We start from the raw sequence: 17,797 nt of genomic DNA, 5'->3' as shown, positions 1-17,797 counted from the left end.
TCCAATATATTGGAATTAAATACCAATATATTGAAATTAAATACCAATATATTGGAATTAATTACCAATATATTGGAATTAAATACCAATATATTGGAATTAATTACCAATATAGCTGGATGGAACGTGCCTGGGTTTGTCCAGCCCTTGCGCTTGACCAAGGGTGGCAGCTGTGGTGGTTTCACCTCAGAGACACCTTTGGCTGGCTGGATATTGCAGCAAAAGTGAGGGTGCCACCTCAGGGGTCTCTTCCCTGACTGATCCATCCCCAGGATGGAGCTGCCCCACGTTGGGCACCAAAATAGTGGAATTAAATACCAATATATTGGAATTAAATACCAATATAGCTGGATGGAATGTGCCTGGGCTTGTCTGGCCCTTGCTGCTTGGCCAAGGGTGGCAGCTGTGGTGGTTTCACCCCAGAGACACCTTTGGCTGGCTGGATATTGCAGCTGGGCACTTGGGGCAAATCCAGGCATGCAGGAGCTCAGGTTTACCTTGGTGGAGAAGCTTTAAGGCCGTGGTGAAGGAAAGGAGTCGGTTCTGATGGAGGGTTTGGATCCAGAGCTTTATTCTGGCCCACAGGCCTCTGAATGCAGCACCAGCTCCAACAGAACTCCCTGAGCCCGTGGTTGCTGCTCCTTTTAACCCTGGGGAGAGGGGCAGGGAAGGGGTAGGGAGCCACCAACCAGGTACAGGAGGGGAGGGACAAAGGGACAAAGGACACCTGGATGGCCCAATGTCCCCAGGGCTGAGAGGCATCTTTTGAACTTTGCCCTTGTGGAATACCAAGATTGATGGACAAGATTGAGTGCTCTCAGCAGGGGCAAGGGAGGGGGAAAGGAGAGGTGTTTGTCACACTGGGATAACTGAGACACTTTCCCAGGTTGACACGTCTACATCCAGCGTGCCCGAGCTGGAGCGGCAGATCGAGAAGCTGGCCAAGGTGAGTGGGTGCTGGAGCGTTGGGGTTCAGCCCTGCTGGGGGGCTGCAGCCCCCTCACCACCCCCTTCTCTCCTCAGAGGCAGATGTTCTTCCGCAAGAAGCTGCTCCATTCCTCGCAGACCCTGCGTGCAGCCTCGCTGGGCCAGGACCGGTTCCGGAGGCGCTACTGGGTCCTGCCCCACCTGGGCGGCATCTTCGTGGAGGGTGCTGAGGGTGAGTGGGGAAGGAGCTTTTTGAGGGGATGAAAAACAACTGTGACAGCAGGGGAGAGGAGCCCACAGCTCACCTGCTCGTCCTCCTGCTGTCGCAGCAGCTGAGGTGGTGCCTCAGGAGCCTCCTGAGGAGAAGATGTCCCCGCTGGTGTCCCCGGTGAAGGAGGAGCCGGCCGCCGTGCCCGTCGCCAGCCGCACCAGCTGCCCCACCTCGGCCTCCCGTGCCCGTGGGAGGCCTCGGAAAAGCAAAGAGGAGCTGGCCCAGCACTGCCAGCCCTGCCAGCCCTGCCAGCCCTGCCCAGTGCCCATCAACGGCGTCCTGGAGGAGCCAGAGCCGCTGGGGCAGAGCCAGCACGACCTGAGCCAGTCGGCGTTCCTGTCCTGGCTGAGCCAGACCCAGTCGTCCCTGCTCAAGGACTCGGTTCTCACCCCAGCCAGCAGCCCTGGCAAAGGGACACGGGGCTCCCCGAGGCCCCCTCGGACCCCATGGAGGAGGAAGAGGAGGAGGAGGAAGAGGAGAGAGCCCCGGAGGCCGTGGCAAAGAGAGGGCCCTGGTTCAACCTGCTGCCCCGCACGCCTTGCGACGACCGAGCCCCCCTCGCTACCTCCTCGGCCGAGCCCTCGCCACGAGCCCCCGCAGCCCCCCGCAGCCAGAGCAGGGGGGGAGCCCCCCAAGGGCTCAGCACGGCAGGTACAGGGCTGGGGGGGCTGCAGCCAGCACCTGCACCCCGACCCGAGGGGCTGGATGGGGAGGGGGATTCACCCTGGGGGGCTGCAGGGGCTGGATGGGGAGGGGGATTCACCCTGGGGGGACTGCAAGGACAGGGATGGGGAGGGGGATTCACCCTGGGGGGCTGCAGGGGCTGGATGGGGAGGGGGATTCACCCTGGGGGGCTGCAAGGACAGGGATGGGGAGGGGGATTCACCCTGGGGGCTGCAGGGGCTGGATGGGGAGGGGGATTCACCGGGCGGGGGCTGCAGGGGCTGGGATGGGGAGGGGGATTCACCCTGGGGGGCTGCAGGGGCAGGATGGGGAGGGGGATTCACCCTGGGGGGCTGCAAGGACAGGGATGGGACCCCCTGTGTGACCTGGTGGGACAGGGTGGGGTCAGTCCTGCTGCTCTTGATGGGCTGGGGAGAAGGGACACTGCTCCTGGGGTGGAGAGGGTGCAGGGGCTGGGGGGGCTGTGGGGTTGGGGGGCTGAAAAATTGGGGTTTGTAGCGTTAGGGGGCTGTGGGATTGAGGGGCTGAAGAATTGGGGTTTGTAAGATTAGGGGGCTGTGGGATTGAGGGGCTACAGGGTTTGGGGAGCTGAAAAATTGGGGTTTGTAGGATTAGGGGGCTGTGGGATTAAAGGGTTGAAGAATTGGGGGACTGAAGAATTGAGGTTTGTAGGATTAGGAGGCTGTGGATTTGAGGGGCTGCAGGGTTTGGGGAGCTCTGGGATTGAGAGGCTGTGGGATTGAGGGGTTGAAGAATTGGGGTTTGTAAGATTAGGAGGCTGTGGGTTGGGGGGCTGCAGGGTTCAGGAGCTGAAAAATTGGGGTTTGTAGGATTAGGAGGCTGTGGGATTGAGGGGTTGAAGAATTGGGGTTTGTAAGATTAGGGGGCTGTGGGGTTGAGGGGCTGCAGGACTGGGGGATGTGGGTTTGAGGGGCTGCAGGGTTGGGGGGCTAAAAAATTGGGTTTGTAGGATTAGTGGGGTGTGGGATTGAGGGGTTGAAAAATTGGGGTTTGTAGGATTAGGGGTCTGTGAGATTGAGGGGCTACAGGGTTGAGGGGCTGAAAAATTGGGGTTTGTACGATTAGGGGGCTGTGGGATTGAGAGGTTGAAGAATTGAGGTTTGTAGGATTAGGGGGTTTGTGGGATTGAGGGATTGCAGGACTGGGGGGGGGTTCGAGTACTGAGTGTCCAGCTGTAAAAATCTTTGTGGTTCTCCCTCCAAAGCAGAGTATTTTATAATTTTCTGTGTGTTTCCTCTGACATTTCCCCCCATCCCTCCAGCTGAACGGCCTCCCCTCAGATGACCCCACAGCCCCCCTGCTCGCCTCCACCCCAGTGCACGCCGGCCCCAGGGCCCACGGCGCCTGCCCCCGCAGCCAGGCCAGCCTGGAGAAGCTCCAGGACGTGCCAGGACAGCCCAAGCGCCGAGGGAGACCCCCCACCAAATTCTTCAAGCAGATGGAGCAGAAATACCTGACGCAGCTGACGGAGCAGCCGGTGCCCAGCGGTGAGAGCCGGGACCCCCGGGGACCCCCCTGGTGCCCCCTGGCACGGTGCTGAGTGTGGCATTGCCCTGGCAGAGATGCAGAGTGGCTGGTGGTGGCTGAGGGACCCCGAGGAGCTGGAGGCCGTGGCACGGGCGCTGCACCCGCGTGGCATCAGGGAGAAAGCCCTGCACAAGCACCTGACCAAGCACAAGGAGTTCCTGCGTGAGGTTTGCCTCAGGAGCACCACTGGTGAGTGCACCCAGAGCCCAGCCCCTGCCCCCAGACCCCCAGCTGGGTGGGGGGCTCTTGTCTGTCCCCCTGTGAGCCCCTCTGTGAGCCCCCAGATTGCATTTTCTGCCCAAATCCCTAAGGCAAGGGGGCTGCTCCCTGAGCCCACCCCTTTGTCCCTCCAGACCCCATCATGTCCCAGGTTGTGTCTCTCCTCCCTGACCCATTTTCTCCTCTCCAGAACCCACCTTTCCTTTGTGTTCTGGGATTTGGCTCTGCTGCCTGTCCCCCATTTCTGACCCCCTTTTCTCCTCTCCAGAACCCATCATGACCCTCACCCATTTTCTCCTCTCCAGACCCCATCTTTCCCCTCTGTCCCAGGTTGTGGCTCTGCTGCCTGTCCCCCTTTTCTCCTCTCCAGACCCCATCTTCCTCCTGTGTCCAGGGATGGGGCTCTGCTGCCTGTCCCCCATTCCTGAGCCCCATTTTCTCCTCTCCACACCCCATCTTCCCCCTCTGTCCCAGGATGGGGCTCTGCTGCCTGTCCCCTGTTTCTGACCCCGTTTTCTCCTCTCCAGACCCCATCATGTCCTCGAATGGGGCTCTCCTGCCTTTCCTCCATCCCTGACCCCATTTTCTCCTCTCCAGACCCCATCTTTCCCCTCTGTTCCAGGATGTGTCTCTCCTCCCTGACCCCATTTTCTCCTCTCGACACCATCATGGCCCTCACCCATTTTCTCCTCTCCAGACCCCATCTTTCCCCTGTGTCCTGGGACAGGGCTCTCCTGCCTTTCCCCCATCCCTGACCCCATTTTCTCCTCTCCAGACCCCATCATGACCCTCATCCATTTTCTCGCTCTCCAGACCCCATCATGTCCTTGAATGTGGCTCTCCTGCCTTTTCCCCATCCCTGACCCCCTTTTCTCCTCTCCAGACCCCATCATGACCCTCACCCATTTTCTCCTCTCCAGACCCCATCTTCCCCCTCTGTCCCAGGATGGGGCTCTGCTGCCTGTCCCCTGTTTCTGACCCCATTTTCTCCTCTCCAGACCCCATCATGACCCTCACCCATTTTCTCCTCTCCAGACCCCATCATGTCCTCGAATGGGGCTCTCCTGCCTTTCCCCCATCCCTGACCCCATTTTCTCCTCTCCAGACCCCATCTTTCCCCTCTGTTCCAGGATGTGTCTCTCCTCCCTGACCCCATTTTCTCCTCTCGACACCATCATGGCCCTCACCCATTTTCTCCTCTCCAGACCCCATCTTTCCCCTATGTTCTGGGACATGGCTCTCCTGCCTTTCCCCCATTCCTGAGCCCCATTTTCTCCTCTCCAGACCCCGTCATGGTCTGGGACAGGGCTCTGCTGCCTGACCCCCATCCCTGACCCCATTTTCTCCTCTCCAGACCCCATCTTTCCCCTATGTTCTGGGACATGGCTCTCCTGTCTTTCCCCCATCCCTGACCCCATTTTCTCCTCTCCAGACCCCATCATGTCCTCGAATGGGGCTCTCCTGTCTTTCCCCCATCCCTGACCCCATTTTCTCCTCTCCAGACCCCATCATGTCCTTGAATGGGGCTCTCCTGCCTTTCCCCCATCCCTGACCCCATTTTCTCCTCTCCAGACCCCACCATGACCCATTTTCATTTTCTCCTCTCCAGACCCCATCTTCCACCCTCGCCCGGACCCGGCCAGCACGGCGGTGTCCCGGGAGGCCCTGGCTCAGTGGTCAGTGCTGGACAGAGCCTACGAGACCGACCTGGGCGTGCTGCAGTGGGTGGAGGAGCTGGAGCAGCGCGTGCTCATGGCCGACCTGCAGATCCGGGTGGGTGCCAGCCAGGGGCACCCCAATTCCTGCTTGGTGGGGGGGATGAAACAGGAATTTCATATCATAAATAGGAACTAATAATACTAATAATACTAATAATTCTAATAATACAAAGAATATCAATAATAGTAATAATAATAATAATAATAGCAATAGTAATAATAATAATAATAATAATAATATTTAAGAGAACCTTTAATATAATTATAATGTATTATTATAATATAATTATAATTATAATTATATAATTATTATATATAATTATTATATATAATAATTATAATTATACACATATTAAATTGGAATATTTAACACAGAATAAGATTTATTGTATTGTAATGGGAACCTCACTCTCTTACCCTCTCATCCTCTCTCTCATCCTCTCTCCCCCTCTCTTCTCTCAGTCCTGCTCCAGCTGTGCCTGGCAGCTCCCAGCAGCTCCCTGCACTTGTCCCTCTCCAATAAACCCCAAATTCCACCACGTAGCTTCAGAAATCTCTCATCTCCATCCATCCCAACACTTGCTGCCCACCAAGTGCCCACCACTGACCTCTCTTCCCCCGCAGGGCTGGACGTGTCCGAGCCCGGACTCGAGCAGGGCCGACCTGCGGTACTGCGAGCACAAGGTGGAGCCCCTGGAGGACATCACGGTGCGCAGCAGCCGGCGGGAGGCGCCGCCCGTGCGCCGGGAGCTCACCAACCCGCTGGACCTGGCCGTGCTGCGCCTGGCGGCGCTGGAGCACAACCTGGAGCGCCGCTACCTCAAGGAGCCGCTGTGGCCGCAGCACGAGGTGGTGCTGGAGAAAGCCGTGCTGAGCAACCCCGAGGAGCTGGGGGCGGGCTCCACCGAGATGTGAGTGGGAAGGGCTTGGGAAAGGGGTTGTTGCGTGGGGATTGGTGGGGAGGGGTCGTTCTGTGGGAATTGGTGAGGAGGGGTCATTCCTGAAGGGGTCATTCCTTGGGAATTGCTGAGGAGGGGTCATTCCATGGGAATTGGTGAGGAGGGGTCATTCCTGAAGGGGTCATTCCTTGGGAATCGCTGAGGAGGGGTCATTCCTGAAGGGGTCATTCTATGGGAATTGGTGAGGAGGGGTCATTCCATGGGAATTGCTGAGGAGGGGTCATTCCTGAAGGGGCCATTCCTTGGGAATTGCTGAGGAGGGGTCATTCTATGGGAATTGCTGAGGAGGGGTCATTTCATGGGAATTGCTGAGGAGGGGTCATTCCATGGGAATTGGTGAGGAGGGGTCATTCCTTGGGAATTGGTGAGGAGGGGTCATTCCTGAAGGGGTCATTCCATGGGAATTGCTGAGGAGGAGTCATTCCCTGGGAGTCCTGGGAGTTCCTGAGAAGGGGTCACTCCCTGGGAATTGGTGAGGAGGGGTCATTCCTGAAGGGGTCATTCTATGGGAGTTCCTGACAAAGGGTCATTCCTTGGGAATTCCTGAGGAGGGGTCATTCCCTGGGAATTGGTGAGGAGGGGTCATTCCTGAGAAAGGGGTTATTGACTGGGAATTGCTGAGAAGGGGTCATTCCCTGGGAATTGCTGAAGGAGGGGTCATTTCAAATGCTGAGAAGGGGTCATTCTATGGGAATTGTTGAGGAGGGGTCATTCCCAAAGGGGTAATTTCCCTGGGAGTTCCTGAGAAAGGATCATTCTATGGGAAGTCCTGAGAAGGGGTCATTCCCTGGGAATTCCTGAGGAGGGGTCATTCCCTGGGAATTCCTGAGGAGGGGTCATTTCCAGCCCCCTTGGGAGTGTGAGGGTCAGCAGGGTTTGTCCTGGGGGTGGGGGTCTCCCAAGGATGAGATTCATTCTTGGGGATGGGGTCTCTGTGAGGGATGGGGGTCTCCCCTGGGGGTGGGGTCTCTGAAGGATGGAGTCTCTGAAGGAAGGGATCTTTCTGAGGGAGGGGGTCTTCTCTGAGAGATGGGATCTCTCTGAGGGATGGGGTGTTTGAAAGATGGGATCTCTGAGGGATGGGATCTCTCTGAGGGGTGGAGTCTCCTAGGGATGGGGTTTCTCTGAGGGATGGGGGTCTCTCAGAGGGATGGGGTCTCTCCCTGGGGATGGGGTTTCTCTGAAGGATGGGATCTCTGAGGGATGGGGGTCTCTCAGAGGGATGGGGTCTCTCCCTGGGGATGGGGTCTCTGAGTGATGGGATCTCTGAGGGATGGGGGTCTCCCCTGGGGACAGATCTCATGGGGGTCATCATAGTCCTGCTCGGGGCTGAGCAGCTGATCCTTCTGGGATCTTTTCTGGGATCCCTTTTGGGCTGTGGGGGGGTTCCCCATGCCCTGGGCCTGGGCAGGACCCCCATGTTGGGCTCTGGGGGGGTTCCCCATGCCCTGGGCCTGGGCAGGACCCCCATGTTGGGCTGTGGGGGGGTTCCCCTGGGCCTGGGCAGGACCCCCATGCTGGGCTGTGGGGGGGTTCCCCTGGGCCTGGGCAGGACCCCCATGTTGGGCTCTGAGGGGGTTCCCCATGCCCTGGGCCTGGGCAGGACCCCCATATTGGGCTGTGGGGGGGTTCCCCATGCCCTGGGCAAGACCCCCATGTTGGGCTGTGGGGGGGTTCCCCATGCCCTGGGCCTGGGCAGGACCCCCATGTTGGGCTGTGGGGGGTTCCCCATGCCCTGGGCCTGAGCAGGACCCCCATGTTGGGCTGTGGGGGGTTCCCCATGCCCTGGGCCTGGGCAGGACCCCCATGCCGGGCTGTGGGGGGGTTCCCCTGGGCCTGGGCAGGACCCCCGTGCCGGGCTGTGGGGAGTTCCCCACGCCCTGGGCAGGACCCCCATGTTGGGCTTTGGGGGGGTTCCCCATGCCCTCGACAAGACCCCCATGTTGGGTTGTGGGGGGGTTCTCCATGCCCTGGGCCTGGGCAGGACCCCCGTGCTGGGCTGTGGGGGGGTTCCCCATGCCCTGGGCCTGGGCAGGACCCCCGTGCCGGGCTGAGCCCCCTCTGTCCCCGCAGCTCGTACGAGATCACGCCGCGGGTGCGGACGTGGCGGCAGACGCTGGAGCGCTGCCGCAGCGCCGCCCAGGTGTCGCTGTGCCTCCTCCAGCTGGAGAAATCCATCGCCTGGGAGAAATCCGTCAACAGAGTGGTGAGACCCCGCTCTGGGAGGGGCAAAGGGGGGGTCCAAAGCAGCTCTGAGCCCCCCGTGTCCCCCCAGACCTGCCTGGTTTGCCGGAGAGGGGATGACGACGAGCACCTGCTGCTGTGCGACGGCTGCGACCGTGGCTGCCACCTCTACTGCCACCGGCCCCGCATGACAGAGGTGCCCGAGGGAGACTGGTTCTGCTCCGTCTGCGTGGCCAGGGTAGGTCGGGGGGCAGCTCTCAAACCCCACTGGGGTGGGCCAGGAGGGATTCCAGACCCTGCTGGGCCCCCCGTCCCCAGGGGAGGTTCTGGTGAGGGGAGAAACTCTGGTTCCCAAGAGGGATCCCCCATGAGAGACCCTGATGGTCTCTGGGGGTCCCCTTTCCTAGAAAAGACCCCAGTGGGACCCTCATATCTCTGGGAGGGACCCCCATATCATCAGGAGGGATCCCAAGCCCTGCTGGGCCCCCCGTCCCCAGGAGAGGTTCTGGTGAGGGGAGAAACTCTGGTTCCCAAGAGGGATCCCCCATGGGAGATCTCAACTCTTGGGAGATCCCAACTCTTGGGAGAGACTCCAATGGTCTCTGAGGGACCCACATGCTCCTGGGGGTCCCTCATATCTCTGGGAGGGACCCCCATATCATCAGGAGGGGTCCCAAGCCCTGCTGGGCCCCCCGTCCCCAGGAGAGGTTCTGGTGAGGGGAGAAACTCTGGTTCCCAAGAGGGATCCCCCATGAGAGCCCCATTCTTGGGAGAGACCCTGATGGTCTCTGGGGGTCCCCTTTCCTAGAAAAGACCCCAGTGGGACCCTCATATCTCTGGGAGGGACCCCCATATCATCAGGAGGGGTCCCAGGCCCTGCTGGGCCCCCCCCGTCCCCAGGAGAGGTTCTGGTGAGGGGAGAAAGTCTGGTTCCCAAAAGGGATCCCCCATGGGAGATCCCAACTCTTGGGAGAGACCCCAATGGTCTCTGAGGGACCCACCTGCTCCTGGGGGTCCCTCATATCTCTGGGAGGGACCCCCATATCATCAGGAGGGGTCCCAGGCCCTGCTGGACGCCCCTCTCTTGGGGGGAGCCCTGCAGAGGTTCTGGTGATGGGAGAAACTCTGGTTCTAAAGAGGGACCCCCATGGGACCCCCATTCTTGGGAGAGACCCCCAAAGGTCTCTGAGGGTCCCCCATTCCCCTGGGGGTCCCCTTTCCCAGAAAAGACTCTTATCTCCAGGAGGGACCCTCATATCTCTGGGAGAGACCCCCATGTCAGCAGGAGGGGTCCCCATCCCAGCACCGGTGACCCCAAAGGGACTCCCACCCCTCTGGGGTGAGGATTTGGTCCCCCAGGAGAGACCCTGATGAGAGACCCCCACCCCTAGAGGAGACCCTGATGGTATCTGAGAGAACCTCAAACCTAGGAGAGACCTCCACCCCTAGGAGAGACCCTCACCCCTAGGGTCGACCCTGATGGTGTTTGAGACCCTCACCCCTAGGAGGGACCCTCACCCCTAGGAAAGACCCCGCTGGTGTCTGAGGGACCCTGATGGTGTCTGGGAGACCCCCACCCCTAAGGAAGACCCTGATGGTGTCTGAGAGAACCTCAAACCTAGGAGAGACCTCCACTCCTAGGAGAGACCCTCACCCCTAGGGTCGACCCTGATGGTGTTTGAGGGACCCTGATGGTATCTGAGAGACCCCCACCCCTAGAGGAGACCCTGGTGTTGTCTGAGAGACCCACACCCCTAGGACGGACCCTCACCCCTAGGAAAGACCCCGCTGGTGTCTGAGGGACCCTGATGGTGTCTGAGAGACCCCCACCCCTAAAGAAGACCCTGATGGTGTCTGGGAGACCCCCACCCCTAGAGGAGACCCCGGTGGCCCTCCCATTGCTATCCTGACCCCCCGGAGAACTCCTCATCCCCAAGAGACCCTGGTGGCTTCTGAGGGACCCTGGGTCACCCTGAGGGTCCCCTGGGGTCTCAGGCAGTGTGAAACGAGCACAGGGGATAGAGGGTGACCCCTTTCCCCCCCCCCCCCAGGCCGGGCAGTACCGGGACCCCATCTCCCCCCGGCGGGGCAAGAAACGGAAACGGGGCCGGGGGCTCGGGGGCAGCCCCGGCGAGGAGGAGGAGGAGGAGCCGAGCCCGCGGCGGCGCCGCCTGGCCCCGAGGCACCGGCGGGGGCTGCCCCCGGTGTCCCCCCGGTGCCGGCCCGGGGAGGCGCCGAGCCCGGCCCGCAGGAGGAGCGGGGCCCTGCGGGGGCAGCCCGGAGACCTGACCTACTGCGAGTGAGTGGGGAGGGGGATGTGGGGAGGGGGCTGCGCTGGGTCAGGGACCCCCTGTGAGTGAGTGGGGAGGGGGATGTGGGGAGGGGGCTGCGCTGGGGTCAGGGACCCCCTGCGAGTGAGTGGGGAGGGGGCTGCGCTGGGTCAGGGACCCTCTGTGAGTGAGTGGGGAGGGGGCTGCGCTGGGTCAGGGATCTTCTGCGAGTGAGTGGGGAGGGGGATGTGGGGAGGGGGCTGCGCTGGGTCAGGGACCCTCTGCAGGAAATGGGGAGGGGGCTGCGCTGGGTCAGGGATCTTCTGCGAGTGAGTGGGGAGGGGGAATGTGGGGAGGGGGCTGTGCTGGGTCAGGGACCCTCTGTGAGTGAGTGGGGAGGGGAAATGTGGGGAGGGGGCTGCGCTGGGTCAGGGACCTTCTGCAGGAAGTGGGGAGGGGGCTGCACTGGGTCAGGGACCCTCTGTGAGTGAGTGGGGAGGGGGAAATGTGGGGAGGGGGCTGCACTGGGGTCAGGGACCTTCTGCAGGAAATGGGGAGGGGGCTGTGGTGGGGTCAGGGACCCCCGGCACCCAGGGCAAGGGAAGGGATGAGGGTCTTGACTCCCATGTTTCAGAAACGCTAATTTATTATTTTGTGATAAAAATATTACAGTAAAATTGATTATTTTATTATACTAAAATTTATTATTTTATGATATTAAAATTTAGTATTTTATTATATATGATATTAAAATTTAATATTTCATTATATCTGATATTAAGTTTTATTATTTTACATATGATATATTAATTTTTATTTTGTGATATATATGATACTGAATTTTATTATTTTATATATTGTATATGATATTAAGTTTTATTATTTTATTATATATTAAAATTTATTATTTTATATAATACATATCTGATATTAAAGGAAAATTATATATTAATTCTATACTATATAAAGGTATACAGAAGTATATATATTAAATCTATACTATATAAAAGAATAGAAGAGACGAGAAAGAAGAGACAAGAATCTTGACTCCATGTTTCAGTGTAGTTTTAATATCTCATTTTCTTTTAATATCTATAAAATAATGCATTTTAATGCCATATATAATAAAATAATATATCAGCCTTCTGAAACATGGAGTCAAGATTCTCGTTTCTTCTTTCTCTTCTATTCTTTTAGTATAGTTTTAATATCTCATTTTCTTTTAATATCATATATCATAATAATGTAATATTTAATAATTACTTAATATAAATAATATATTAAAAATAATCATATATATCATAATAAATTTTAATATATATATATATAATAAAATAATAAATTTTAATATAATAAAATAATAAATCTGCCTCCTGAAACATGGAGTCAAGATTCTCATCTCTTTTTTGTCTCTTCTATTCTTTTAGCATAGTTTTAATATCTTGTTTTCTTTTAATATCATATATAAAATAAGACGTTTTAATATCATATATATAATAAACTAACACATTTTAATATAATAAAATAATAAATCTGCCTTCTGAAACATGGAGTCAGGCTCTCATCTCTTCCCTCGCCCTGACACCTCTGTGACCGCCACCCCAATTGGTGACCCCGAGCGAAGAACGATCCCACTCTGAGGAAAGGATTTTTTGCTAAAATCAGTCTGTGCTTTGCTAAACTCAGTCCGTGCCGTGTCCCCACCGCTTTCCCAGGATCATCCTGATGGAGATGGAGTCTCACGAGGACGCCTGGCCCTTCCTGGAGCCCGTCAACCCCCGCCTGGTGCCCGGCTACCGCAGGATCATCAAGAGGCCCATGGACTTCAGCACCATGCGCGCCCGGCTGCTGCGGGGAGGGTGAGCTGGGACGGGGGCTGCTGGGGAGGCTGGGGGGTCCTCGGGGGGGCTGGGGGGTCCTCCTGGGGCTGGAGGGTCCTCCTGAAGGTGGGGGCTCCTCCTGGTGCTGGAGGACCCAGGTGGATCCTCAAGAGGCCCATGGACTTTGGCACCATGCATACCTGGCTGCTCTGGGAGGGTGAGCTGGGCTGGGGGGGTCTGGGGGTCCTCGGGGGGCTGGGGGGTCCTCCTGGGGCTGGAGGACCCAGGTGGATCATCAGGAAGCCCATGGACTTTGGCACTATGCATGCCTGGCTGTTCTGGGGAGGGTGAGCTGGGCTGGGGGCTTCTCGGGGTCTGGGGGCTCCTCTTGGGGCTGGAGGATCCAGGTGAATCCTCAAGAAGCCCATGGACTTTGGCACCATGCGCACCCAGCTGCTGTGGGGAGGGTCAGCTGGGCTGGGGGCTTCTGGGGGGGCTGGGGGGTTTTAATGGGGCTGAGGGCTTCTGGGGCTGGAGGATCCAGATGGATCATCAAGAGGCCCATGGACTTCAGCACCATGCATGCCTGGCTGCTCTGGGGAGGATGAGCTGGGACGGGGGCTTCTCGGGGTCTGGGGGCTTCTCAGGGGTCTAGGGGCTCCTCCTGGGGCTGGGGGCTCCTCCTGGGGCTGGAGGATCCAGATGGATCCTCAAGAAGCCCATGGACTTCAGCACCATGCATGCCTGGCTGCTCTGGGGAGGGTGAGCTGGGACGGGGGTCCTCATGGGGGCTGGGGGTTCCCTCTGAAGGTGGAGGGTCCTCCTGAGGCTGGGGGGTCATCCTGGGGGGGTTCTCCTGGAGGTGGGGGGTCCATTCAGGGCTGGATGTCCCTCCCAGCCCAGTGTGGTGTCCTTCAAAGGGATGAACTTTGTGGGTTTAGGGGTTCCTCCAGGGTTGGGGGTCCATCCAGGGCTGGAGGTTTCTGTTGAGCATGGGAGTCCCTCCAGGGCTGTGGGGATCTCTCCTGAGGATCCCATCCCTTCCTAGAAATGGGATTCCTTAGGTAATGATGGAATCTGATCCTCCCTGGGCTGTTGGGGGGAATCAGTTCCCCTGTCAAATTTCCCTCACGGGGAATGGGGTTCCTTTGGTGCCAAGGGGTCCCTCCCCAGGATGGGGGTCTCTCCTGGGTTTTGGGGATCTCTCCTGAGGATTGCATCCCCTCCTGGGAATGGAATTCCTTAGGATTTTATGGGATCTGATCCTCCCAGGGATGGGGGTCTCTCCTGAGAATGTGGGTATCAGTTCCGCTCCCAAATTTCCCTCATGGGGATGGGGTCCCTTTGCTCAGGGGGGTCCCTCCTGAGGATGGGGGTCTCTCCTGGGCTATTGGGGTCTCTCCTGGATTTTGGGGGTCTCTCCTGAGGATCCCATCCCCTCCTGGAAATGGAAATGGGGTTCCTTAGGACTTGATTGGGTCTCTCCTGGGGATGGGGGGATCAGTTCCCCTCCCAAATTTCCCTCATGGGGATGGGGTCCCTTTGCTCAGGGGGGTCTCTCCCGAGGATGGGGGTCTCTCCTGGGCTATTGGGGTCTCTCCTGGATTTTGGGGGTCTTTTCTTGGCTCTGGGGGTCTTTCCTGAGGATCCCATCCCCTCCTGGAAATGGGAATGGGGTTGATGGGATCTCTCCCAGGGATGGGGCAATCAGTTCCCCTCTCAAATTTCCCTCATGGGGATGGGGTCCCTTTGCTCAGGGGGGTCCCTCCTGGGTTTTGGGGGTCTCTCCTGGGTTTTGGGGGTCTCTCCTGGGTTTTGAGGGTCTCTCCTGAGGATCCCATCCCCTCCTGGAAATGGGAATGAGATTGATTGAGTCTCTCCCGGGGATGGGGGGGAATCAATTCCCCTCCTAAACCTCCCTTAAGGGTATGGAGTCCCTTTGCTCAGGGGGGTCCCTCCTGAGGATGGGGGTCTCTCCTGGTTTTGGGGGTCTCTCCTGGATTTTGGGGGTCTCTCCCAAGGATCCCATCCCCTCCTGGAAATGGGGTTCCTTAGGACTTGATTGGCTCTCTCCTGGGGATGGGGGGGATCAGTTCCCCTCTCAAATTTCCCTCATGGGGATGGGGTCCCTTTGCTCAGGGGGGTCTCTCCTGGGTTTTGGGGGTCTCTCCTGGGCTATTGGGGTCTCTCCTGGATTTTGGGGGTCTTTCCTTGGCTCTGGGGGTCTTTCCTGGGATCCCATCCCCTCCTGGAAATGGAAATGGGATTCCTTAGGACTTGATTGGGTCTCTCCTGGGGATGGGGGCAATCAGTTCCCCTCCCAAATTTCCCTCATGGGGATGGAGTCCCTTTGCTCAGGGGGGTCCCTCCTGGGTTTTGGGGGTCTCTCCTGGGTTTTGGGGGTCTCTCCTGAGGATCCCATCCTTTCCTGGAAATGGGAATGAGTTTGATGGGATCTCTCCCAAGCATCATCAATTCCCCTCACGGGCTCAGGGTTCCTTTGCTGCTGACGGGTCTGGGGGCTTCCTTGGGGTGTCCCACCCACCCCCTCACCCTTTGCCGCCCCTCAGGTACTCGAGCTCGGCCGAGTTTGCCGCCGACGCCCTCCTGGTGTTCGACAACTGCCAGACCTTCAACGAGGACGACTCGGCCGTGGGCCGGGCGGGCCACGCCATGCGCCGGTTCTTCCAGAGCCGGTGGGAGGAATTTTATCAGGGAAAAAACCCTCCCAACCCCTGAGGGGGGAACCCGGGGGTCTCCCCAAGCCCCCCCACCACGAACTGCCTCCACTGGAGCTGCTCTCGCTGCCTGCTGATATCCCACATTTTGGGGGTTTTTTGTTTTTTTTTTTCCCCTTTCCAGCAGCGTGAATGGGCTTCTAAACCCACCCCTCACACTGATGAGGACCCTTCATGGTGCTTGGACCCCTCCCCAAAATCCTGCCCTATCTATCTCCCCCCCATTCCCTTTTTTTTTTTTTTTTTTTTTTTTTTTTTGCAGCACCACAAAAGTCACAGATTTGTGTAAGCCAAAAAAGAAAAAAAAAAAAAAAAAGAAGGTGTTTTTTTTTTTTTTTTCTTGCTTTTACTTTCAAAATTTCATTTTCAGATTAAGAGCAGAAACAGGAAATCCCCTTTCCCCTTTGTTCCCCTTCTCCCTCAAAATGGGGAGAACTCCCCCAAAAGAGGGGAAAATCTCCTCAAAAAGGGGAGAAATCCCTGAAAAATGGGAGAACTCCCCAAAAAAGGGGGAGAATTCCTTGAAAAAGGGGAAAACTCTGTGAGAAAAAGGGGGAGAACTCTCTAAAAAAAGGGGGAGAACTCTCTGAAAAAAGGGGAGAACTCTCTGAAAAATGGGAAAAACCCCCCAAAAAAGAGGAGAGAACTCTGAAAAATGGGAGAATTCCCTGAAAAATGGGAGAACCCCCCCCAAAAAAAGGAGAGAACTCCCCAATAAAGGAGAGAACTCCCCCCCAAAAAGAGGAGAATTCCCTGGAAAAGGAGAAACCCCCCCCCCCCCAAAAAGGGGAGAATGCCCCCAAAACCTTGGGACTATTTAACGATAGCAATAGTTTAGTGAATGTCCGAGCACTCCTGTGCATCCTCTCATGCATTAACGGCCAGTAAAGTGGACTTAGCCCCTCCCCCACCCCGGCCGGGACCCCCCCCCCCAGACCCCAAACCCCCCCCCCCCCAGACCCCCAGACCCCCCCCCCACCCACACAGACACTTTAAGGGGTCCCCAAAAATCCCCTCGGACCCCTCCCCACCCAGCTCCAGGGACCAAAATGGGGAGGGGGGCTGAGTGGGGATGGAATTGGGGGGGGGATGGGGGGGGGTCCTGGCACTCTCCCCTCCCCCACCCTCCCCCCCTCCCCTTTTTTTTCCTTTCCTCCACTTCTCAGGAAGAGCCCGGCCCCCCCCCCCACAGTTCAAGGGGAGGGGGGTGGGGGGGTCCTGGCCGCCCCCTCGCCCCCCCCCCCTCCCCAATTGAGACCCCTCAGGGATGCTACTGCAGGCCCCCCCCACCCAGGGGGTTTTTGGGGGGGGTCCCCAAACCCCCCCCCCCCCAATCCTCAGGCGGGTGTGGCCCCCCCCCCCCCCAAGGGGGTTCAATGGATGGGGAGGGGTCTTAAATTTGGGGTAGGGGTCTCACCCCATATTTAAGGGTGGTCAGGACCCCCAATTTTCACCCCATTTTTTCCCCTCTCCCCCACCATGGACTTGAATCCACAGGCGGGTTCAATGGGCGGGGAGGGGTCTTAAATTTGGGGTAGGGGGTCTCACCCCATATTTAAGGGTGGTCAGGACCCCCCAGTTTTCACCCCATTTTTCCCCCACCCTGGCCAGGATATTACGGGTACTCGCTCTGGGGTTCAGCGGCCAGAGGGGCTTTTTTTTTTGTGGGGAGGGGTGTCCCCCATTTTTTTGTGTGTGTGTGCCCCCCACCCCAGCCCCACAGAGCACTGAAAACAACTCACCTACCTGGGCAGGGGGGGTCCGGCCGCGCCCCAGCCCCCCAAAACCCCCCAAACCCACCCCCCCACCCCATCTCAAAGTAGCCTTTTTTCTATCAGATTAAAAAAAAAAAAACCTCAGAAAACTTTTTATTTTATTTTATTTTTTTGCTTTGGAAACTTAAAAAAAAAAAAAAAAAAGAGGTGATTTGAAGTCTATTTGAACTGACTTTATATTACGCATAAATATTTATATTTTATCTAAAATAACTGCGCTGTAACGGACTTTTTTTGTGGTTTTAAGTCACGTTTTTTCGGATCCGTCAGGTTTTGTTTTTTTTTGGGCTGTTTATTTGGGTTTTTTGTTTTCCTTTTTTTTTTTGGGGTTTTTTTTTGGGTTGGTTTTATTTTTTTTCTGTCGTGGGAAAATTTTTTTGGGAGTCTCCGTTATCGTTCTGGTGTTTGTTCAGTTCAAAGTTGCCCCCTCCCCATTTTTCCCAATCCCCTCCCCAAGTTTGACGCCCCCACCCCAAAACCCCCCCCCAGGCTGGCCCCCACCCCTTTATGGGGGGAGGGGAAAATTGGGTAGGGGGGGGTCACTCTTTACCACCCCCCCCCGCAGTTTTCTATAACCAGCCGTGTTGTTTTAGTGACTTTTTTGATAATTGTACAGGTTTTTTGTGAATTTAAATTTATTTCTTTCTATATTTTTAGGACCAAGCTCGTTTTTTGATAAGGTTT

General features: G+C 56.9%; 1 protein-coding gene across 1 annotated transcript in view; it reads left to right on the top strand.

The window, feature by feature from the left end:
* BAZ2A (bromodomain adjacent to zinc finger domain 2A) overlaps positions 1-15,584 on the top strand; it is a gene marked incomplete in the record, with an annotated part of 23,631 nt that extends 8,047 nt beyond the window's left edge. The window contains 11 exon segments of the mRNA XM_074530705.1: positions 1,024-1,159; positions 1,257-1,849; positions 3,165-3,390; positions 3,464-3,619; positions 5,259-5,422; positions 5,992-6,278; positions 8,400-8,532; positions 8,602-8,748; positions 10,562-10,809; positions 12,496-12,639; positions 15,171-15,584. Coding sequence (XP_074386806.1) covers positions 1,024-1,159; positions 1,257-1,849; positions 3,165-3,390; positions 3,464-3,619; positions 5,259-5,422; positions 5,992-6,278; positions 8,400-8,532; positions 8,602-8,748; positions 10,562-10,809; positions 12,496-12,639; positions 15,171-15,339 — 2,403 coding nt within the window.
* Between the last annotated feature and the right edge of the window lie 2,213 nt (positions 15,585-17,797).

Source organism: Zonotrichia albicollis, chromosome 33, assembly GCF_047830755.1.
Source record: "Zonotrichia albicollis isolate bZonAlb1 chromosome 33, bZonAlb1.hap1, whole genome shotgun sequence".
In the NCBI taxonomy this organism is placed as follows: Eukaryota; Metazoa; Chordata; class Aves; order Passeriformes; family Passerellidae; genus Zonotrichia; species Zonotrichia albicollis.
The sequence above is the reverse complement of the archived record's forward strand: the minus strand, read 5'-3'. Positions and strand labels throughout refer to the sequence as shown.